Source organism: Acipenser ruthenus, chromosome 6 (genome assembly GCF_902713425.1).
Source record: "Acipenser ruthenus chromosome 6, fAciRut3.2 maternal haplotype, whole genome shotgun sequence".
Lineage (NCBI taxonomy): Eukaryota > Metazoa > Chordata > Actinopteri > Acipenseriformes > Acipenseridae > Acipenser > Acipenser ruthenus.
In genome coordinates, this window is record NC_081194.1 from 71,116,249 (window position 1) to 71,141,911 (window position 25,663).

Below are 25,663 nucleotides of genomic sequence, written 5' to 3' on the forward strand. Positions count from 1 at the left end.
AACAACCAGTGACCCCATACAGGATACAGTATTTGATAGAGCAAACCAGTTCTTGTTTAAATAGCCATTTCTGTGTTTCTACTGTATCTCTAATTTCCAACCAGTGGCCCTATATAATTGAAAAAAGCAAACCATCATTATGCTTTTGGTGTGTTCCGGAATGGTCTGCACTCTTTTCCTAATGCAGAATGTTATTTCATGGCCACACCACTGTTAGGAAAATCAATAGACTGATGATTTAGATACGATGCTGGAATTTGTTCTACTCTAGTTATCAATATTGTGACAAAAACTGCAGGTGGCGATGCAGCGAACCCTATTAATGTCAATGGAAAATTAGGGAGAAGATTTTTTGACTCCCCAGGGCCAATGGGAGCAGAATGGGGTTTGGAGGACTGGTCGTTTGGCATGGGAAAATACGCCTGGACCAAGACATATATTGAGCTTCTCCTGGACAGCTTCTTCCATAAAGTACCTCAGGACTTATACAGCTACTATGTTCCCCTTAAATACATTAATTTACGATTTCCAAGTAGTCTTATATCAACACAGTTATTTGAGTAAAATCTTAATAATATTGTTATTTAGGTTATAGTGCTTTTCAAGGGGAAGATAGCCCCACATGTATCTTTTTCCCTCTATCTTTTTCCCTCTTGCCATAAATAAACCTTAGTTGAGTTTGTTATATGGTTATATCTGTGTAGCAGAGACATGGTTTTGTTTCGGCCGATGCTTCTAAATTGTTTTTGTAATTTGCATTCATTTGAATTTGTGTTTTTTTTTGTGAGATGCGCCGTCTTCTTGACCAAGTCTCCCTTGAACAGGAGATTGTAATCTCAGTAGGACTTTCCTGGTTAAATAAAGGTTTAATAATAATAATAATAATAATAATAATAATAATATTAATAATAATAATAATAATAATAATAATAACTACAACTGCCAGGCAGTTTTTACGGCTCCCATGCCCCAGAACCAGTACCAAACACTTAAGCAATTACTGGAAGAAGCAGGTTTAGTTCTTGATATTTGACAAGTTTGAAATTAGTAACTTCACCAGTTCTCCAGAAGAAGATTTTGAAAGTTTTTTTCCAAACAATGCATCAGGCGGCCATCTTGGTTCACAATTTTCGGTTCAATTTTTGAAAAAGTCAATTGTACTGATACAGGCATGATGTTTTTCGGGTTTGGAGTAAACCATTTTTAAACTGAAGCAGTTTTGAATTTAAGAAGTTGTAGGTCTGGCAGCCATCTTGTTTTACAAAAGAACACAATTTTGCCATATTTGAATTCCATTGTCCCCAGGATGATACCCACCAAGTTTAGAGTTAGTTGGTTAAACAGTTTGCAAACAAAGCAGTTTGATGTTTGGGGAGCGTTTTGGCGAATTTGGTGGCAGACATTTTGATAGTAAAATTTAGCGTAGCAACTTCTGCTTCTCAAAGTTGAAGCGGGTTTGGTTACTGATGATATATGCCAAGTGTCATAAGAACATAAGAATATAAGAACGTTTACAGACTAGACAAGGTCATTCGGCCCATCTTGCTTGTTTGGTTGTTAGTAGCTTATTGATCCCAGAATCTTATCAAGCAGCTTCGTGAAGGATCCCAGGGTGTCAGCTTCAACAGCATTACTGGGGAGTTGGTTCCAGACCCTCACAATTCTCTGTGTAAAAAAGTGCCTCCTATTTTCTGTTCTGAATGCCCCTTTATCTAATCTCCATTTGTGACCCCTGGTCCTTGTTTCTTTTTTCAGGTTGAAAAAGTCCCTTGGGTCGACATTGTCAATACCTTTTAGAATTTTGAATGCTTGAATCAGATCGCTGCGTAGTCTTCTTTGTTCAAGACTGAATAGATTCAATTCTTTTAACCTGTCTGCATATGACATGCCTTTTAAGCCCAGAATAATTTTGGTCACTCTTCTTTGCACTCTAGAGCAGCAATATCCTTTTTGTAACGAGGTGACCAGAACTGAACACAATATTCTAGATGAGGTCTTACTAATGCACTGTAAAATTTGTTGCAGCCCTTTTGATAGTAAAGTTTATCGCAGCAACTTCTGCTTTGCAAACTTGAAGCGGGTTTGGTTGCTGATGACATATGCAAAGTTTCAGATCAATCGGTTCACCTGTTCCCAAGAAGAACATTTTGAAAGGTTTTTCCAAAAAGTCCATCAGGCCGCCATCTTTGTTGATGCACGAGTGCAATCTTTTTTGCATCTGAACTGTAATCTACACGGGATGATACATACCAAGTTTCATGTTCATTGGTTACACCGCGTGCGAACAGGAGCAGTTTGAAATTTGTGGAAGAAGAAGAAGAAGAAGAAGAAGAAGAAGAAGAAGAAGAAGAAGAAGAAGAAAAATCCTACCAATAACAATAGGCTTCCCAACCATTCTATCTTGGAAGCCTGATAATAAAATATTCCTATATTCTACTGTCAGGTGTCCTTCACTAACTTTCTTGGATATTAGTGTAACTAGAGATATAGATCCCTGGAACCCAGCAGTGATCTGCTATGAACTGGAGAACTGTCTGTAAATAAGTGGTTGCAATCTCATCAATCTACTCTTTTTAAGATGTTTCCAAAGTGTTTGTGTCTGTATTTTATAGTTAAGATATTCTCAACATAAACAGCATATAAAGAGCTCTTTGTGTGTGAGATGGGTAAAGACTTTTCAGGTTTATAGCAGCAATCTTTGGAGTAGATTACTTAGAAAATGTACAGAATCATATGAAAAGCAGACAAAAGATTCCTTTAATTGGCTTACATATCTGTGCCTTGAACAACAGTGCTTGCTATTATGAGTGACATCTGCCAGTTTCAAGAAAACAACTAGATTGGCTGCTGAAGTTACAAGCTGAAGTTACAACTATCACCAGCTGTCAAAAAAAAAAAAAAATCTGGTTATCATTCAAATTATTTATATTGAAAAGTATATTACAAAATCAGAACTCACTGGTAGCAAATGCATAAAATGTGAACTGGTAATGTACAAATGATGCTGAACGATAAACAAAACAAAAAAAAAGCCTTTCTAGTTTTAGCATTAAAAGTGTGGTTCAAATGTCCAATATGATTCTGATTTCCCATTTCCCGAGAAAGCTTACATAACTTTGGATCCTGTGCTTGATGCTCAGACACATTTTGAATTGATTAAGTGCTTAAAGGACATAAATACAGTATTCATAAAGGAAACACACAAATCATACTTTCTGAATAACAACAGTCGTGAGTTTCATAAGGTAGATTTATATCCTACAATGAGCAGTATAGAAATAAATATATAAAATATAGTGTACAGCCATGGATGTACGAAGATAATAAGTCAGTGAGATATAACATCCCTCCCTGTAATTTTGTGTTTATATTGAATTATTTTTTTTTACAATATGTTTGTCACATTGATGATAATGAGCTTTGCTTTTGAGCTTTTTACAGTCTCTACATTCGACATCATCCATATAGTATGGAACAGTGGCAAGTGAAAATGCAGTGGGACATTTATGTATTTGTTTGTTCTGCGTACTGTTGGTGTCCATACACATTTAAACAGCACATTTATTATGACTATTAAACAATGATTTTAGCACAAGGTTTTTTGCGTTGTTGCTCAATTTAATTTATATCAAAATACCCATGTAGTCCACTCCTATGAATAAAATTAATTTACGTTTAAGTACTGTTACATGGAAAGAATCAGTGTTCTGTAAAGTACAGTATCTAGTATGCCTTATGTTAAATGTTACTAAAATGTACATAATACATTTCGTTCAACGATTTAACTGACCCATGTGTCAGTATGTCACACACAACATGGTGAAAACCAAGCTTCCTAGTCTCCTATAGATAATACATGTCACTACAACCTTGCAGTTATTACAGGATTACAAGGACCCTCTGTACTGTATGTGCCTGCAATGGCTTTTACTGTAGTTCTACTTAGGCATCAAAATGTTTACATTTGACAATATTTACAGTATTTACAGTAACAGACTCTTAAGGAATGTAGTTGTTGATTTAGTGATCTTCTGAAATGGTTTGGGACCTTTTTATATTTTCGATTCCATTTAGTATGCAGTAGTACAGCCTGTACCAATTTAAGATTCCTGAGCAGTGAATGAACAATTAAAGTATGAGGCAATAAATATATTCCTGCTGTAGAACTGAGTGTTCATACTATGCATTACATTATTTATTTATTTTTCTTTTAAGGAAGTCACTCCTGATTAAGGTAGACTGGTGAAAGTGATTACATGTTGACTGCTTCTGGTTCCACCATCTAACATTTTAATGAGAAGTTAAATTGAATGGCACTTTTGTCAGTAGTACTTGTAGTTTGTGTTTACTCATAACCCAGAAAAAAATAAAAGATTATATTCCTGATTTACAATACACAAGCACACAAAGACCATATGAAAAGGTAGCTAATAAACTTGAACAATTTGTGCTTAAAAGCCTTACTAAAATATCACTCACGTATATAGATGTTTCCTCTAAACCAGTGGTTCCCAGGTGGTCCGCAAACAACTCCCAAAATTGTATTACTAAGCAACACAACAAACAGTTTTAACTACATTATATTTAATAAGATATGCATGTTGTCTGCATTTTCCCCCTTTATCTGTTTTCTTTTATTACAGGTGTGTTTATAAATTATTACAGCTCCTTTTGATGCAATACCAAGCAGCGCCTTGAAAGCCGCCATTAACTGAAACAGCTTTCTAATTTGAAAATAACCGTTACACATTATGAAGCCACATTTGTCTTGTCAAAACTACAAACTTTTTTTTTTAACCAGCGTTATTAAAAAAAAAATAATAATAATCTACTAGCATTCACATAATTGCACACCATTCTAATCTATGGTAATTCTGCTGCTTGTTTTCACTACTCAGGAAAAAAACTAAAACGTAATCTGTCTGTCCCAGCAATTTCGATCTGCATAAAAGTAGCGCACTGCGTTCAATATTCTTAACTCAGTTGGAATGACAAAGTTAAAACAAACAAATAAACAAACAAACAAACAAAAAAACCATTAAAACCAGTTTTAGTACTTTTCATTTTCAACAAAATAAAATGTGCTACAGTGTTGCCAAGGATAGAAATATCCCTATTTCCATATTTTATGTTTTCTAGAGAGGTTGTTCTGTGTGTGAATGATCTATTTCAGCTCCATGTTATTATACAGGTTTATTCAGCAGGTTTCATATCTCACAAGACTATATGCCAAAAGGAAATTCTCTGAACACTACTTGTGGAAACACTCTCCAGTAATTTAATTTTTCAAATTGATTCCCATCCACCTTGTCATCGACCTAAGTTGGCGACTCGGAGTGCAATAAGTTGTGTTAGAAATGTTGCGGGGACCAGCACTGGTATTTACATTTACTGGATCCCAGGATGACCCAAAGGCCCAGTGGGTTTTGTCAAACGAAACTTAAACCTGCAAAATTGAGATGACATTTATCTACAGAGCATTCAGAAGGTGAAAAAAATAACTTTTAAACGAAAGAAACAGGAATTTTGTCTTTAGCAACTTTGATGACCTGGTAGCAAAGATTCAAGCCCAAGGATCTCGTTAAGTTAGGTACATTATAGAAATACTTTCTACATGTACTTATACATATAAGCCTACAAATTTGTTTCAAAATGCTGTTCTGAAAAAAATGCATAGCAAGTGGTCCGTGGGAAAAATCCAGACACCAAGGTGGTCCCTACATTGAAAAATCCAGACACCAAGGTGGTCCCTACATTGAAAAATCCATAAACCAAGGTTGGCCCTACATTGAAAAAGGTTGGGAACCACTGCTCTAAACTGTTATCAGAATACCAAAAAAATAAAAAAAATGGAGATGCTTTATTGTTCATTTGTTAATATTTTATGTTTTGCTTCTCTGAATTACAGTTGACGTTTCAGATGATATTAAAAAGCTACTTGGTACAGATCTGTTGATGAGTATGTAACAAATCTCAAAGAAGCAGTACTGTACTTGGTATGGGTGGCCTTACACGTCAAGCACAGCCAATACTTACTGCCGATGTCCTCTTTATTTTGCAGGGTCCTGTAGTAGGAGGATGGTACAAGGTCCTTGATCGGCTTGTTCCTGGAGGAAACAAAACTGTGGCTTTAAAGAAGATGCTGCTTGACCAGGTCAGTCACTCGGACCCATTGTTCAGATTAGCTTTACAATATTGAATATTGATGTTGAAAATGTAGCATTTAAAATATGGGGGTGAATTACATTAAATTCAATGTGATGGGTCATGCTCAAAGTCATATCTAAGTATTCCAGCTCTGCCAGCTCATTCTCACCCATGCAGTTAAGACCTACTGTATGTACTCCATCTCTCAAGAGATAATGGGCAGGATTTTCAAAAGTAAATAAATGGTAACGCCAATGTTAATCAAGAAATCGGTATGTAGCATTGATTTGGGCATTTTCAAGCAGATGCTATTTCGTTATTAAATAATCGTCCTAATGTGATTTCTGAAATTATGTTAATTTAGGAAATACTGTTAATATCTTAATGAGCAGGGCTTCTTGGTATGGAAAACGGCATATTAGATATTACAATAAAGTTTCCTTAGGTGATTGTGGATTTGCTTTCAACACCAGTGTCTTATCCACACAAAAATGAAGAACAGGCGTCAAGGACACACAGCGGTGCACTAGGAATGTGATCGAGATCATTGACGTGGATTTTGCCCAGACGTATTTCGTAATGTTGTCAGACTCCCCCTACACCTTCACACGTTTGTATATACTTCAGCAAATGCAAGCTCCTTGCCCACATTTACACCTGCAGTGAAAACACGCCTGCCCTGTCATGTGTTCATTATATTGATTGGTGTATAGACTAATTGGGGTTTGGGATTATATGTAAGCATTATGCTTGTTGGCTTCTGAGTACACAGGATTGAAAACAACCTTTCAAAACAAACAGCACACTATTATTGACAAGGAAAGGATTCCTTGAAAAGAGCTTTTTTTTATATAGTTTGTATAATGAGATTTAAAGATTATTTAGCCTTTAGTCCACAAGCTAATTTTAGAACCTTTGCCTTTCTTTACATTTATTCAAAGGCAGCTTTTAATTTATGAAATGTGCTCTTTCCCTTTGCTTTTGGGCATAAGAAAATCTGAGTGTGAGATTCTGGCTGGTAACTGGAGCTGGAATCCAGGCAATAAAACTGGTCTCAGACGTACAGGAGGTGTCAGTAATGAAGATTTGTGGTAGATTTCATGGCCACTGAGATGTAAAGCTGTTTAATCTGATGGGGGGAAACAAGGCACCTCTACAAAATGATTCAATCAGCAAGACTAAGGAGACACATGGGCGAAGAGATCACACCAAGAACTGGGATGGGTGGCACTAACTGTCAGAGTCAAAGTCTTGAAGGTTTTGTACGTTGGCTTTATTGCTATTGCAGAACTGCTTATCATTCTGTTTGTGATCTTTTCAGTCAACCAGGGACAATCCTGTAAATGTCCTGCTTAAAATAAAAAACAGAGCCATTGCAAAGCTGTCAAGCGGCTCACAAATTAGGAAATAATGTTTGTTGTTCAGTGGTATAACTTGCATTTTAAAATTGTAAACTTTGAATTAGTCTTTCTGGCTTGTCCCCTTTCACGTTGTAACCTTGTCCGATTTTATCATTTTGTCCTTATTAAGGTGACACCTTGACTTATCAAACAATAGTAATGTAAAAGTGCAAACATGCTGCCATACTCTCACAACATTTATTTATTTATTTATTTATTTTTAACCATGTCACACATGCGGATAGCTGTCGTTCACAAAAACAACATTAAAATGCATTCATTCCACAAATCGATTGCATCCACAAAACCTGTAAACACCAACTGAATAATTAATATATAACAGAGAGCATCGAATACTGATGTATAGACTAATGGATGGATAGTAGTTATTTAAAAAGAAAGTGTCTTTGTATATGTGTTGATAAACACATTGTATGCTGGCATGCTGCCCTTTGCATGAGAAATCCTTGAGTTTGTTGCCCTCCAGTCATGCCAGAAATAAGATACAAGATGCAGTACAGAGGCACCAAGACATTTGTTCACATCAACAGGTCGCTTTCCTATTGGAATGGGATTAATAGGTGGCACCTAGCAGAAGCATCAAGTGACCTTTCATTTGTAATTGAAAATGGCCTTCATGTCAAATTCATTGAAAATATTAGTAAACTAGTGTACATCATGTTGTAAATCAGACAAACTATAAATGTTGGGAAAGTGTTCCTGCATTATTTTCATAATGTATATGTGGGAAAGATAGTAGGTGGTCATCTTGCCTACCATATGTGCATTTTGGAAGAAGAGGGTAGTTTGCAAAGTGGTGTCATTATGTATTATCAAATACAGCACAAATACTGGTAGAAGGACTTCTTCAATATCTTGCCTTGCAGTTAGGGGTCTGCAAATGACCTGCAAATGTGTACACCGGTGGTAGCACAATAACAACAACAACATTACCCTTATATAGCGCCTTTCAAGAGCAGGTCCTCCTATACTGCTGAACACATTTTAGCAGAACAAATAGGATTACAAACTTGCTAACTAGCTATTTAAAGTCAATTCAGACCCTTAAGGCAACGTATCAGGCAATGCCTTTTCAAAGAGATATGGTTTTAAACAAGATTTAAAAATAGGAACAGACTCTGCTTGTTTGACCAAAGGTGGAAAGGAATTCCAGAGGCTAAGGCTGAGGTAAGAGAATGTCCTTTCACCCCAGGTATGCATTTTAAGCCATGGAAGTCACAGCAAACTGTCATCCTGCAAGCGTAGTGTACAGCCACTGATGTATGAAGATAATAAGTCAGTGAGATATAACAAAACCCCTGGGACACCAACGACGGGCTGTTCGGTGTCTGTCATCAACAGAATGATAACTTAGACATAGGTTTACACTTTATGTATGACATATTGGGGCAACTAATGTATTATAGGAAATCAGATTTCAGTAATAAGCTGATGCTAAATGAAAAGCTCATATACCAAAATAAATTGACCCCATTGTGTCCTATATCTCGCACATTACATTTTTTTTCTGGTCAGTATGTAGTTGCTAATAATATTTAAAAGATAAAGCTATTTGGATGAATACAGTTACCCCGTGCTGAAAAGTTTTTTCTTACACAGTTATAAATACACAGCCTGAGTCACAATCACTGTTAACAGCTGTGCTATCTAATTTATGGGCTATGTGGCACACCTAGAGAAAGCAGTCACATCTCCTAACTCCATAATGTAGCTTTTACATCTTTATAAATTGCTGCGGTGAATACATATAGTTTGGAGACCTGTAATTATATCACTTTAGACTTATTTTTTTATCACCCTTTTTCCGAACAGTTAGGCTCTGCACACAAAGAATACCAGTCAATCTGTGTTCAGTAAGCAGTTTAAATAAATGTGTCCTCATCCCCAATAGCTGTGGTTATTTCAAATACAGTTCAGTAGACAGTATAAAGTTCATGGATCCATACTCTATATGATGGCAGTAGACAAGCAAGGTAGTGATATTTCTGAAATGACACTGACACAAAGGTGATGGAAATTTAGACCTGTTCATACTGTAATACACTCAGAACTTTTTGGTGAAAGAATATATTTCTGAATTGCCTAATTAGGTGTGAATGGTCTTGGGAAACCATTGTTTGAGGTCGACTGGTCAGGGTAAAGCCTCACTGGAATATAATGGCATATCTAACAGTGAAGGCTATCTTTTATTTATTTGTTATTCTGACTCCACCTAGGATTCTTCTGGTAGGATTAATTTATATGAAGCAAACATGGAGGTAAACATCCCACTTTCGATACATTGCATGTCCTAGGCACCATAGCACACTTAAGACATATGGGATCCCTCTAGCAAATAGGGTTGGGGAATTTTTCACTGCCAAAGTATAGCTTTTTCTGTGGCCTTGTACCTGTATGATACTGTACATATACAATAACATATTTAAATAATTAATTTTCCTCCCTTGATTCCCGACTTAACAACATGCATTTTGTGGATCCAGGCAGGGCTTCCTTTACTAAGGGAATGCACATTCAGCTGCTGACCCAGTCAATAGTGTAGAGAAGAAAACAAATACGATTGTGTGTTTTTCCCCCCAGGCTGTTTTTTCTCCTTGCTTTCTTGGCTGTTTCCTTACTATCAGTGGAACCTTGAATGGACTGACGATGGAGGAAAACTGGAACAAGTTAAAGAGGGTAAGCTTGTTTTTATTACAATTTCTATATCAAGATTTAATGCTTATTGAGATTCAAAAAGACCATTGTGTGTTCTCAACATTGCCTTGTTGGCAACTTGGTGGTTTTTAACTAAGTTCCATGACAAGCAGAAACTTAAAGATTTAAGTGTTGCCTGCATCCTCATTTTTCACATATGTGCACTACCCAACCATACATCTCACAAGCAATCTTTCTCCATTTGTCAAATCTGTTAGACACATTGCCTGTTGCAATTGTGAGAGCAAAGGTTCCCCTGAGCAATCCAGCTATTGACTTTGTAAATTATGGTTAAATTGACAAACCGAAGTGAAGAGCCTGCCTTGAGATGAGACTGACAAGAATAGGAAGGGATCGATAAAGCAGTGTGTGTATAACATACCTGAAGTGTATAGACTCTGGAGGATTGGGAAATACCACGGCAGGAATCCTTCCAAACTGCATCACAGCAATACCTCTGCCAATAAACCTTACAGAAGCCTCTGCTCTTCAATCATTGTACTGGCACTGTACTGGATCAGGCATTTACTTATTTATTTTTTAAATCTACAATTCATTAAATTGCAGAAATGTTAATACCATAAAATTCCATTGGCTTAAAAATAAATAATTTACTTTTGTGGCTCTACTCATACATTAGGATTGATCATGTTAAGATTACTTGTTTTAAATAAATAAGCAATGACTTGCAACGGGGTGTTTAAATATGGTCCAATGTCCACACACAGGGTGTTTAAATATGGTCCAATATCCACACACACAGTGTTTAAATATGGTCCAATATCCATCATACAGGGTGTTTAAATATGGACCAATATCCATCACACAGGGTGTTTAAATATGGTCCAATATCCATCACACAGGGTGTTTAAATATGGTCCAGTGTCCATCACACAGGGTGTTTAAATATGGTCCAGTGTCCATCACACAGGGTGTTTAAATATGGTCCAATATCCAACACACAGGGTGTTGTTCGTGCCATTTAACAGCCTGTAGCCAGTTGCATGAAACACCTTAAATTTCCCCTTAGTTTTCGTTAAGTTTAAGGGTGTTGCAGAAAGCATCTCAACACATTTAAGTCAATGCCCTAGTTAAAATAAACTGTATCCTTAAGTGTAACACTTAAGTTAATATACTTAAGGTGTTGTATGCAACCAGCCCCAGGGCATTTAGCTGTTGTGCCATATTTGCTAATTTGGACATTTTTCATGGGCATAAATCAACTAGAAAAAATCCATTCTTTCATTTAAAAGTTTAATAGCTATTCATGAGTTACCAGGCCTCCAACACGAAGTTCTTCTTAACAGAACATGGCATACTGATAAATGATCCAATGAATGAAGTGACGACATGTCATTCATAAGCCAAAGACTGAGTGTCTCGCCAGATCATTTATCAGCATACATCGGTCTCAAACAATATATCTTTCTTAGGCCACTTATCTTATTTGTCATGATGAAGTGTTGGGTACCTATACTGTGTGAATAGGATCACCTATTAATAAAACCATGAAAGAAAACCAGGACTGACTGAAAAAGGATCAAAAAATTGGAAGGGAATATTTTTCAGACCCCAAGGTGTTATGGATGCAGTTCCTGCTTTGTATGATACAGAAAACTAGAATTCCAAGTTCTGCTTTGCAAAAGGTAAAGCAGTTACAATTTTTCATGCTGATAGCATATTTTTATAACTGAAAGAGGCATTTGACTACAGGTAGTAATACCTTGCTTCTAAAACACAGATATGTTCTCTGTAGTGGCCTGCTTTATGCTCAGATGTTCGTAAAAAAATACATTATAACTGGAAACTCTCCAATCTTATAAAGTAAGGGTTATGCTCCAAATTAGTTTTACCTATTAATATCACATAAATCATTGTTATGTTCCATTCCATTCACAAGTTCTATTATTTCAGTCTCTTGAGCATGGACAGGATGTGATTTAATGTCTGCAGAGTAATTTAGTGGCAATTACATTTTTATAGATTTTAGTGTTCGAAATACATCTTCATACAACAAAAGAAAGACATGTTAATTGAAGGCTGAGTTTACTTCTTCAATGAATGCAGAGTGATAGTAAACGTACTGTGCTTTATGGAATGTGGGTTTAAAATGTATTTCCTTTTGTGTTAAAATAAGTGTTTTATTGTTTGTTGAAACAGATAAGTTATCACATTATTCTTATGTATTGTAGTGTGACTCTTCCATCATACATTTATTATTCAAATAAATGTTATTCATTTTTAGTTCTTACAGTAGGTGTGCTAGTTATTAAAAGATGGGAATAATTGTAGAGGGTTGCAGTGTTTTAGCTCACAGCATTTAAGCAGTGATTCTCTTTTGCCAAAAACATTTTTAGGCAAGATGGCAATGTAAGGGTAAAAAGTCATGATGAAACTATAAACTCAAAAGTTATTCCCTGCTGTTGGGCAGACATCAATAAAGACTCATTGGAACTGTCTGCCTGACTGTCTGTTTTAAAGCCAAAACAAGTTGCTGATATTCAATACTGGCTTTGGTAGGGGGGCTTCATTGTTATTGTCGGAGGCATTGCCCTGTGTCCTGGATTTGTAAATGTGTTCACTTCTATTTTTGAATTGCTCTTTGTTAAAATAGCTGTCAGTTTAATCCCATGGTTGTTGAGGATTCCAGCAGAATTAAGGTCATTAAATGACAGTAACAGTGGGAGATCTGCCAATTTAAAGAACTGTTTAAAGACCAAACGTCTGATCATTTTCATTGTTAATTAAAAAAATGTTTACACCAGGATTGACCATTAAAACTCAATATCGAAGGCTCCCGAGTGGCGCAACCAGTAAAGATGCTCCACGTGGAGTGCAGGATGCGCCTGGAGATCGCTGGTTCAAGTCCAGGTTAAGCCATCGGCAATTGTGTCCGGGAGTTCCCAGGTGGCGGCGCACAATTGGCTGAGCGCCACCCGGGTGGGGAGGGTTCAGGTCGGCATGGTAATCCTCGGTTCACCGCGCACCAGCGACTCGTGTGGCTGATAGGGCTCCTGCGGATCTGCTGTAAAAGCCACTCAGATCTGTGTTGTGCTCCGGCACTATAGGTCTGATGACTTCGCTGTAGACCTGCAGAGCAAAAAAAGAGACGGCTTGGCGGGACACGTTTCGGAGGACGCGTGTGTCTGCTGCCGTTTCTCAAGTTGGCGCGGGCGTTGCAACGGTGAGCTAGGATAATAATAATAATTGGGCAGTCCAAATCGGGAGAAAATCGGGGGTAAAATAATTGGAGATTCTAAATTAAAAAAAAAAACAACAACTCAGTATCATCATTTGCAAAGCAGCAACAGGAAACAACAAGTCAAACGTTCAGTCAAACAAACAAGATATTTATGTAAAAATGTAACAGTGGCATATCAAAATATTTCTTTAAGATATTTCAGTTTCTTTTTCTACCCCATAGTCAATCAAATTTTAGGGGCAACCAAGAAGTCGTTCTGAACAGGCAAACTACTGCATTTTAAAGAATGTATTCTGAAATAGCTGCATTTCAGTGAACAGCCTCTTTTTGATATCGTACGATATTATCCCTAGAACCCTGGATGGATTTGTATGTAAGGCAAATGATACATAACAGTAGATATCCGATAATACCAACTGCTTATATAGAGACCATTAAGATTATTACTACTCTGTTTATGGTGTGTGTGTGTGTGTGTGAGTGTGTGTGTGCGTGTGCGCGTGCGCGTGTGCGTGTGAGTGTGCATGTGTGTGGTAGGGTGGGTTCCTGTAGTTGGAAGTATAATGCAGCTTTTTTATGTATTCAGGCTACTTGAAACTCAATATAAAATATATTAATTTGAATATTTTAAAACATGTTTTAGTTCCAAACGAAACCCAGTATGCCACTTACAGTTCAATTAAAACATTACAACATGGTAATATAAAGTAATTGTTTCAAGGTCTTGTGTGCTGACCCTTTTTTAAATATATGTCAACACAGATACTGTTTCAGCCAGTCAATAACACTTTGAACACAGTTATTCTTCAGGGTATTGTTGAGGGTGTTGTATATGGTATTAGATGTTGCGTTGAGCTTTGCACTGCAATCAGAATTCAGCACTTGTAAAGCTCACCTTTGCCCAACAGGGTTCATCATGACAAGCCCTTAGGACTAGATGCAAACTACTCTGAAAGATATAAAATGTTGGAGTTCTTACTTTTTATAAAATAGCAGCACTGGATTGCTAATCATCCACTGCTGTCTGTGGATGAAAAAATACTGTCCAAAGAGAACACTGGAAGCACATTGGTCAGTATACAATATCCAATATTGTCTATTGACCAATGTGGATGGCTTTCCGTCCGTTGCAGAATTTATTCCTTCCAAAGACTGGATGGGCAGATTATGTTGTCAACCTAAGGATCAATGCTAGCTTGGTGCAGATATTTTGCATTAAGAAGGTCCAGGGTCTCATGCTGTTTGCAGCTATTGGATGATATATATATAGATATAGATATAGATATAGAGATATATAGATATATACACATACACACATATATACAGATTAAGATGAGTCAATAATGATTTGTTTTTTTAAGAAAAGGTTTGGCCAGACACTCTTCTCAGTCCAGCCATTCATATGATGCATTTTAAGTCCTACCCTTGACATTTTTCTTTGATTACCTTACAGGAACTGACAGAGCTAGTTCAACATATGAGAGCTACTACATGCTCTCTTGATCCTATTCCTACAAAACTATTAAAAGATGTTCTTGGTGTTATTAACACCCACATATAAAAAATGATAAATCGTTCACTTTCCTCCAGTATAGTTCCCTCAGCACTTAAGTAAGGTAGCTGTGGTATAGGCCAATCTCCAACCTACCATTCTTAGATAAGGTTCTAGAGAGTTGTTGCAATTCAATTACAAACATTTCTAACTCTTAATGTTATATTCGAGACGTTTCAGTCTGGTTTTCATGCTGCACATAACACCGAGACGGCCCTTGTCAGAGTTGTGAATGATCTGTTGAAAAGCTCTGACTCGGGCTTTCCATCAATTTTAATTCTTCTAGATCTAAGTGCTGCCTTTGATACTGTAGACTATTCCATCCTCTTATCTTTCTGATAGGTTTCAGTTTGTCTCAGTTGGAGAGGTAAAATCGTCGGAAGTAATGACGATAATATAGCTACCGTTAGGTTACATTATCCACAGACACAGAGTGAATTTCCATTGCTATGCTGATGATACCCAGCTGCATTTGTCCCAAAAGCCAGGAATTCTGCCTGGGTGTTATTAGCTACTTGCCTTACAGACATCAAGCATTGGATGTCACAGAATTTTCTAATGTTAAATTCAGATAAAACAGAATTTATGCTAGTGGGCTCACAGAACCAACTAAAAGGAAATGTGGTATTACATGAACTTGACCCTTGCATCAAAACTAATACTAGAAATTAAGAGTTTGGGGGTAATCTTTGATCCTGATCTCTCATTTGGGACTTGTATTAGGGAAGTTACTAAAGTATCTTTTTACCATTTGAGAAATATAGCCAGTCTTAGACCATAGTGCATGAATTTGTTTAATCTAGAATTATTGTAATGCACTTTTTTTCTGGTGTCCCAAAATGTGTGGTATCCCATTTGCAGTTTGTTCAGAATACCAACGCTAGAATTCTGACTAAAACCAGGAAAAGTGAACATATTACCCCTGTTTTAGCCTCTTTACACTGGCTCCTTGTGCTGTATAGAATTGATTTTAAGATCGTGCTCTTAACTTACAAGGCCCTGAATGGATTAGAACCTAGTTATTTGCAGGAGTTACTGACCCCGTATCTTCCAAACTGCACTCTGAGATCACAGGATGCAGGGCTGCTGGTTATTCCTTGGGTCAACAAAAGCAGCACAGGAGGAGGCAGGGCTTTTTCTTGTAGAGCTCCTAAATTATGGAATGCTCTACTTTTGTTTGTGAGGGAAGCTGGGACTGTTACAGTTTTCAAGTCCAGACTAAAAATGCACTTTTATAAAATGAATTTCTTATCTTAGTGGGTTTGAATGTAACTTTAAAATTCCTGCTTTTGTATTATGTTTATACTGTTATTTAAATGGTCTGATTATGGCAGTTGTATGTATGACTTGCTATACAAATGCATTGTGGTTTATTCTTATTTTCTGCTATGTACTGTACAGTGCTTTGTGATATAAAAAGCGCTATGTAAATGCAATAAAGAAATACATAAATAAATAATCATTCAGAGCACTGCTGTATTGTGACTCATAATGAGCAAGTTACTTAGCAAGATCTCAGGAAAAGAAGACACTGTCAGGTAGAGAAGCGAGAGTGACGATTTATCACTCCAAACATGCAACAACAGGAACCAGTGACATACCAATCAGACAAATGGCAGAGAGATGTTGTCATTTATTTTTCAGCCGACAGCTTTTAGACTGGAAATACATATTTAAGAACAGGGAAAGTAAGGATGCTTTTTGTAACCAGTCCTCTAGTGAAAATAACAGTGCTGTATTTCCTACTTGTCTATTCTGCAGGGAGGCAAGGAGGTCTCAACAGAATTTTTCACTAGGAGGGTCCAGGGTCTCATTCTGTTAGCTGCAATTGATACACACACACATTAAAGTACTGGTCATGCAATGTTTCTTTGACTACAGCTTTCTTTGTGATAGAGCCAGTATTTGAGCTTTTATTTCGCTGGTCTATTTACAGTTCTTCTGTTGTTTTAGTGGTACATCAGACTGTATCAGTTTGTGCGCCGTCTGATACTTTAATGTACAATAAATGACAGACACAGAGAAACCAGACAGCAGGTTAATAAGCTCCAATTACACAAGAGAAACAGACTGATTCTATTTGCTAATTACCATTGAACTTTTCAAAGTTCAGTGGTAATTAGCAGGCAAAAGGTTGTCCTTATTTCTACCAGGTGTTTAACAAATGTAATCTATTAGATGTAAGAATTACTAAATTATGAACAATAAATCACCTGGTAGCTCAGAAGATCTCAAAAAGTAGTTTTGAATGATAAAGAAAACTACATATGTTTGGAGTGTTTGGATTGTTTGTATTTCTTCATCATCTAAGCAGTTACATGCCTTTTTGGTGCTGGATTCAGTGTATATACTGTATGCAGAAGTTGGCCATGAAGCAATACATACTGTTTCAAATGTGTGTAAGGTGACTGTTTCTGAGTAGTCTATACATTCATTATGTAAGGAATGCCATTAAGTTAAAATTAGACTAAAAGGTCAATCACTGAAAATGTCAAAAAGACAGGAAACAGATGACAAACGTATGTGTCAGATGCGGAGGAAAATGTTATAATGAACAAAATCTTGTATAAGGCAGACCGCATTTGCTGTCAGATTGAGACTTGCACTTTCAGGAAATGGTAAATGATATGATGTTTAGAATCCCCTAATGGCATCTCAATGGTTAATTAGTCAGATGCTATTGAGCTTTTTGGAGGTTAAGACCCCTGTGAACTATTGGAATTCCTAACACCTTGGCAACTGACTTTAATAAACAGCTCAGTAAAATACTGACACATTTATCATCAGATAATGTCACTCTAAATTAGCATGTTTTTCGTTCATGGCCCCCATCGTCACACAATGAAAGATTCAGTCTTTTAATGTAAATAATGGTGTATTTTCATGAAATGTTACATACTGTAGTTGTCGTGGTGTGAACTATACATTGCACTTGGTTTGAACTCTATTCAATATTTGTTTTTGTATTTTCTTTCCATGATTTGAAATGTTTAATTGCTCCCTATGGCAATTAGGGATGCAATTTGTAACTACAGTATAATTTAGGGTTATAAAACCTGACGATGGGAGATTACTGCACTTACAGAAATATTATCTCCCTTAAAACCCTGTTACCTTAATTTGGAATCTAACCACCTTGAAGTAAGCTGAGTCGTACACTGATGATCTCCACTCTTAATGCCTGAGCAGGGCTGATTGTAAGAGAACAAAGTATGCTATTTAAATTCATAATTCTATCAGTATAATAAAAATAAGATCATAAATATCGCTGATCTACTGCAGTAATGCATCTGGTGAAGCAGCAGCTTTGTGTGCAGTTTGTAAACCTGCATTATTGTCAAGACACGCACTGGGATATCTATTTAACACCTCATTGCTTTAACTTTCATTTGACACACACAACAGCACCTCCTAGACTGTATTGCAGTGTAAAAGCTGAAACAAGACATTTGTATTTAAATTTTATTACCTCCATAAGGTTCAGCAGGTTTGCAGGCTGTCAAGTTTTATTCCTATTGATCATAAAACTGTGGTGGTGGCTAGTGGGGGCTCTATATTAAGTTATAAGCAATTATTTTGGCAGGAAAATAAAAAAGAAGACAAGACCTTTTAAAAATGGTGTGAGTATTGAATTTGTCCATTCAAGATCTGTGTTAGCTGATAAAAGGCTGGGAGCCTCACTGTTGGTTGATTAATGCGTGCAGTTTTGCCAGGGAGCATCGATAAGAGGCTGAGTGGAACCTCATATGAACACATTCAATGTGAATGTCCAGCTGAGATTATCTGGCAGTCTGTAAAGAACCACATTCTCGAGCTGATTGATCCATTTGCTGCTGTGTCACTTGGGTGTATTTACTCATTCTGGGCCTTTTTTCCTTTTTTTATATTAAGACAGAAAGTTCTAGCGGTGCAACAATGAATCAATCATAACACTTATTTTACATGACGTATCGTATCATGGTGGAGGTGTGTGTCAAAGCACTGCCGTGCAGAGCTACCTGTAGTTCCCCAAACGTTTCTTGAATAAAGAATGAATGTGATTTATACAGTAGTTAGTATGTCTACAATACATGCTCTCCCTTAAGTTATAATTTTTAACAAAATAGTCAGTCATTAATGACCATTTAATAAGATAAAGCAAGAATCCCCATAGAGCAGGGTGTTCAAATAGTGTCCACTATCCCAGGAGGATTGTTTGTTTAACAGCCAAGGCCTGTGGATTTTGGACTATGTTTGTGTTATTGTGCTTATAAAATGGCGGCACACCACCCTACCCTACCCCACCCCTCCCAAAGTGAATTAGTTGTAAAGTGAATCAGGAAAAATGGTTCTAAAAGTTTTGAGCGGTGCTGGTATTGTGACATATCTGTACAGGTTAGAACACTTGCTAGCCAATGAGATTGCTCCCTATATTATTGCCTTTTTAAAATATATAATATACCAATAATATGATTCCTGGACCTGTATATTGTGATGCTAGTATCGTGTATTCCCCTAGCATATGACGATGCTCCATTACAATGTGTTGAGAGTGATTGTTTGAGGACCCAGAAGGCATTTTCCAGTGAGGAAACATTTGTAAATGTTTCTTTATAAAATGTCTGTAGCAATATTAATACATGTGGGAGGCTTTCTGAATGAGGGACTTTCACTTCTATATTCACAGGCTGTCAACAGGTGTTATTATGAAGTCAGTAACCAAGGGATTAAAAGTCTACTTTTTCAGTGGTCTGTGAGTACAGAGATCCGAACCAGTGCAAAGTCTGTGTCACGACATGCAGGGTCACTGCGAGGAAATGCATTGACTTCTCTACCCCCATGTGGTCTTTCAACACTAAATAGATTTAGCTAATAAAATCACACAATTTGTGGTGGAGGTGGCAATAAATAGGTAGCAATAAATCGCTGTTCTTGACCAGCTGGTCAATGGCTTTTTTTCCTTCATTTATCGGCTGAATCAGTTTGTGCGCTGTCTGATACTTTAATGTACAATAAATGACAGACACAGAGAAACCAGACAGCAGGTTAACAAGCTCCAATTACACAAGAGGAACAGACTGATTCTATTTGCTTTGCAGAATATTGGCTTTTTTGTAGACAATAACAATGTATATAAATATATATATATAAAAATATATATGATCTACTAGGGCTCAACTGCAGCGAAGAAAAAGTTCACGGTGAGACACATGCTGTTGCTGTTTTATTTTATTTTGTTTGTTTAAATAAAAGTTTAACAGCTCCTTCTGTTAAAGAAACATGATCTAGGACAACCGTCGCTAGTCATAGGCTAAGCTGTATGACACATGATGATTGCAGTGACTGCTCAATGTGGTCAGCATTCCATGCTCAGGACATCATGACAAATATTGGTAGTCATTTTTTTTTCTTCTCCACCTGCCACATTTAATATATGCACTTTATGTAATGTATAGATTTCGTTGTGTGTAATCCTCTCCTGGTCACTTGAATACCACACTATTTTCCTTCATGACTGGAGGCAGAGGATTTGTGACACTAATGATGACAACCAACAAGTTATAATTATGCTCTCCCTTTGAAGAATATATTAATATACCTGTATTTTAATTATCTTCCAGTCTCACATTGAATAACACTGAATCCTTGAATAACATTGAATTATTGAATAACACACACAGTGGGTGCCAGGGGATATGTGGTTCGCTTTGCCAGCTAATTTAAGACTTGTTCTTACAGAGTGAGCTGCCAAAATATGGGCAGCAGTGTGGAGTAGTGGTTAGGGTTCTGGACTCTTGACCGGAGGGTTGTGGGTTCAATCCCAAGCTAGGGGACACTGCTGCTGTACCCTTGAGCAAGGTACTTTACCTAGATTGCTCCAGTAAAAACCCAACTGTATAAATGGGTAATTGTATGTAAAATAATGTGATATCTGTATAATGTGAAATAATGTATAATGTGATATCTTGTAACAATTGTAAGTCGCCCTGGATAAGGGCGTCTGCTAAGAAATAAATAATAATAATAATAATAAAATATAGTTAAAGTGATCGTGTTCAAGAGCAAAAAAGCAAATAACGTTTATCACCCAGTGCATCTCTTTCCACTCTGTCAGGACACTTATGTTTTAAAACAAACTTGAGTTTGACCATATTTTACTTTTTAAATGCATTTGCTGTTTGTTTTTTTGTTTAATAACTTTTATTAGTTAACAATGGAACAGACTCCACCAAACAATTCCAGGGATCGAAATAAGACTCCAACTGTGTGTTATCAAGCATGTATTGAAACCTGGAGTGGGTGAAATTGCTATGAAATAGGGGTCTTATTTCCATCCCTGTAATCCAACTTTAAATAAAATGCAGTTCTTCACACAACAAAACTGGTCCAAAATTTAAAAAGGGTTATAACTAATGGCAGGTTGATGGTGCTTTAGCAATAACATTTAATTTACAGATTGATCCACTAAAAGGGCTGTTTTACAGTGAATCATACAGACAAGAAACCGTACTGTATGACTTGTTTGAGGTTAATTGGATGTGGAGTCAGATTAGTCAGAAAGTCCACTACGGAAAAGGGTTGGATGATGTTTGACAGGATCTAATTTCATTCCTTAATCCCAAAAAAATGGACTTTAAACTCTGTTTACATTGTAGTACAACAATACAATTAAAAAAGTGTTTTTGTGCGCCTATGCAAACTTGATAAATGGAATTACAGAACAAGTCGTGCAGGTCCATATTGGGGAAATAGAAAGTAATATATTTTTCCTATTTTTTTGTATTATTTCTTGCAGGACTTCACTGATGCCTTGATAACAAGCTACTATGTAAGTTAATAATTTGTGTTTTTGTTGTTGTAATATTATTAACCGTGTACAGTAGTTATACAGCTAAATGTGTACCAGTAATTCTACCCAGGTTCTGTAGACCCAGCTGATCTTGCATTACAATTGAATTAGATGTTAAACGTTTGCAGTGGTGTAGTTCAAACCCAGCACATCTTGACTTTCGTGCCATTTTAAATGAATCAAATAGCCTGGTAACATTGGGAATGAGGTTCATGTCAACTAATGTTGGCCACGTCTAAATATTACCTCATAATACTGACCATTTAAATTTTTCCCTAAAAAAATATGGAGAATATATATTTTTTTTGTAGCTGTGGCAGGGGGTATGTTATTGACATGTTTTTATTGTATTGTATTTATCTATAATCTGACTGGAAGGAGTTAACTTCCACCTGATTTGTATACGGGAAGCTAGTAGCATAACTAAAATTCATAAAGCTATAATGACTGATCATACTAGTGCTGACTTTCATGGTCTTAAATATCCTAGTTTTATTTATGCATTTTTTTCTCTTTCAGCTCTGGCCAGCTGTACAGATTGCGAATTTCTATTTTATACCACTAAATCACAGGTAAAAAATATGTTTTATTAGATTAAACCAATTACTATACTGTATATAGGAGGAGTTAGTTTGTGTTTGTGTTTGATTGTGCAGGAGTTAGCAAATTCATTTTTGTAATTGTGTTTGCATTCACGGTATTATACAACATGTTAAATAGTAAGTGACCTAAAATGTCATTTTAATCACTTTTTAACATTTTCCTTTCTGTTTTATGGTGTTTGCAGTCATACCAGTGTCAAATCATATGACAGTGTGATCATTCAATTCTGCCAGCCCCATCTACTCAACATTTACATAGAGAGTAGATGGGACTGGCCACACTGTCAAAGCCTGGCAAAGGCAGATTTAGAGAGAAATTATAAAATGCAATACAGTTAGTTGGACCATTATTTGGTAATATTTTTTAACAATTAACTTAATTATACTGGACTGGCAAAAGAAATGTGTTATGTGAATCTATGTTGGATTCCTACTGTATACCTTAAATAAGGCTATGATTTCGGCACAGTAATTTTTAATACATTTTACAGACGAGATGCGGCAAAAAAACAAGAATTCACGGAAAGGTCACCAAATAATGTAGCTTTAGTTATATCAACATACACAAGAGCTTTTCAATAGTACACCAAAACCAATAATATAAAGACTATTGCTTTTGACTACTGCTAAGTTTAAATGTGACTTTAGAGTACATAACTTACAGTACCTACTTCAGACTCCGACATCATTTCAGGTTGGAGTCGAGGGTCTCTGACTCTGTGTGACAAGCCTTAATGACGTCATCTACAATCTACAGGCATACAGCCTTAACAGATCGTCAAACCTTTCACCTGTCATTCTAAAATACCTCCAATATCTCACTGTCACATACCTGCATCTCTCTAATTAATGTATAACATTCTCCCTTACTGATTCTCTGTTGGTTGAGACGTTGCTTTAGATTTTTTTTTAAACCCTTGTGTAAGAGGTACAAATTCAGCACCTCTACTTAAATGTCAATTTATCCAATTTCGCGAATGAAATCTGTATTTAAAGTATGAACAACGACTTTGCGCAGTTGAAAGGGCTGCAATATGTTGCATCCTTCGTACAGCAAATAGTGAAGCTGCACAGCTTTTATAGCTGTCTGCGCCTGACGTATCGCATTCATCTGCGACAGGAGTATGAAGCAGCCTGTTCCATGATTCTGAAACAGCATGTTGTAAAGAAAGCCTCTGTAGTTGCTAAACTTCTGTTCCCTGATGCATTTGTTCTTCTGTCTTTACTGAAAACAGCTCACTCACCATTTTTTTGTATTTTAGCTGTCACCGATTTACATGCTTGCTCGCTCAGCTATCTCATTTGCTGACCTACATGGCTACACGTAAATGCTGCGTGAAACAACCAGACAATATACAGATACTCTTAGATTTATATTTTCAGTGCATGACATGCTGTATTTTTTAAAGGAAGTGCCTAATCAAATGTGTTTTTACATCCATTTCTAAAATTTTATGGACATTATTCAAATTCACAATTTCCGTGACTTTATTAACCATGAATACAGTTTATATTACCCAACATTGGTTTGATAATGTTTTGAAATTAAAAGTGATCCCACTCTCCAGTCCTTTCACTTCATATTAAATCCTTGTCCTTTGTGAAAGCAGATTGATGCTTTCATTATTTTCTTTTTGTCTTCTTGTTTAGATTGGCAGTGGTCCAAGTCGTTGCTATAGTGTGGAACACCTACCTCTCTTGGAAGGCCAATAAGATTTAATGGACTTCTTCAGAAACCCATCTTACCTCATTAATAGAAAAAACTTTACCTTACAGCTCTAATGCTTAGTTTGGCAGATAACAGTGCTTATTCTTCATTGTTTATTTGCTTCTTTTACAGTTTTATTTTCCTCCAAACAGTAATCATATATTGAGCTCTGTTTTGCATAATTGCTTGTTTTAAGATCAGAAAATGTGAACATAAAATGGTTTTGAAACTTGGACAAGTTATTCTTTCCCACGTTTTTTTTTCAGTAAAAAAGTACACTGCTTGAACAATACTTTAGACACACCCATCCTGTTTGCACTGAGGCTGGTGTATATGGCCACTTCCTACCTGTAGGCGTTGCTTTTTTAGAAAGGGAGAGTGGGTGTAATCAAGCAAAGATTCCATAGATAGCCCTTCCAACTTTCTGAGTTTGCCCTACAGTAGCCTTGCTTACTTATTCTAAACATAGTAAGAATTCGATGCATAGCAGAAATTATGTAAGACAATGCAGTATTATATTATTAAAGTATGTCTATCATTCTGGGTGACAGTTTTTTCAATTAGTGTGAAACAGTATATGGTACTGTTCTTTGGACCAATGCACACTCTCTTCAAACCACCTTAAAATCTCCTATTATTTATTTCTTTGCAGACGCCCTTATCCAGGGCGGCTTACAATTGTTACAAGATATCACATTCTTTTTTTTACATACAATTACATTATTATTATTATTTTACATACAATAACCCATTTATACAGTTGGGTTTTTACTGGCGCAATCTAGGTAAAGTACCTTGCTCAGGGGTACAACAGCAGTGTCCCCCACCTGGGATTGAACCCACAACCCTCCGGTCAAGAGTCCAGAGCCCTAACCACTACTCCACACTGCTTTATTAGCAAACTAAAAATTGCCCTAATCTGGGGTTAATTGATTGACATATTTCACTTAATCTTTTTCTAAAGAAAAAAAAAAATTATATATATATATATAAATAAACTGCAGTGTACAAAATTGAAGGCATATGAAAAAAAGGGTTTTAAAAATGTACACACAAGGTTTAAAAGATTACAAAATCTTTTCAGGATGTTTTGGGCAGACAGAACTGGCAGAAGGCACAGGTGTCGCCCCTCAAATCAACAGTACAAAGGTCACTCTTGAAATCAGGACTTAAAGGATGTGTTGCAGTAAGAATACCTCTGTTAAGAAAGGGGAACAAGGGAACTAAAAGGCTAAAATATGCACAACACCATAGAAATTGGACTATGGAACAATGGTCAGTGGTGCTTTGGACTGTTGATGGATGGACAGCGACACCTGTGCCTTCTGCCAGTTCTGTTGTCAATTCAATGCTTGTCTTCTTTCTATTCCTTAAGAATATTATATTCAAGTATTGCTCATCCTTGTAGAGACAGCTTTTTGGGTCTTCCAGTCCTGGGTTTGTCAATTACAGATGATGTTTCTCTGTACTTGTTGATTATGCTTTGGATATCACACCTTGAAAATCGA

General features: G+C 36.5%; 1 protein-coding gene across 2 annotated transcripts in view; it reads left to right on the plus strand.

Annotated features, from left to right (window-relative positions):
• The window catches only part of mpv17 (mitochondrial inner membrane protein MPV17), a 45,540-nt gene extending 20,842 nt beyond the window's left edge, over positions 1 to 24,698 (plus strand). For both annotated transcript variants that reach the window (XM_034019104.2, XM_059025767.1), the window contains exons 4-8: positions 6,062 to 6,154; positions 10,149 to 10,244; positions 21,792 to 21,824; positions 22,365 to 22,417; positions 24,098 to 24,698. In XM_034019104.2, the coding sequence (XP_033874995.1) occupies positions 6,062 to 6,154; positions 10,149 to 10,244; positions 21,792 to 21,824; positions 22,365 to 22,417; positions 24,098 to 24,167 (345 nt within the window). In that variant the 3' untranslated portion in view covers positions 24,168 to 24,698. The remainder of the gene's footprint in view (positions 1 to 6,061; positions 6,155 to 10,148; positions 10,245 to 21,791; positions 21,825 to 22,364; positions 22,418 to 24,097) is intronic.
• The last annotated feature ends 965 nt before the right edge of the window (positions 24,699 to 25,663 follow it).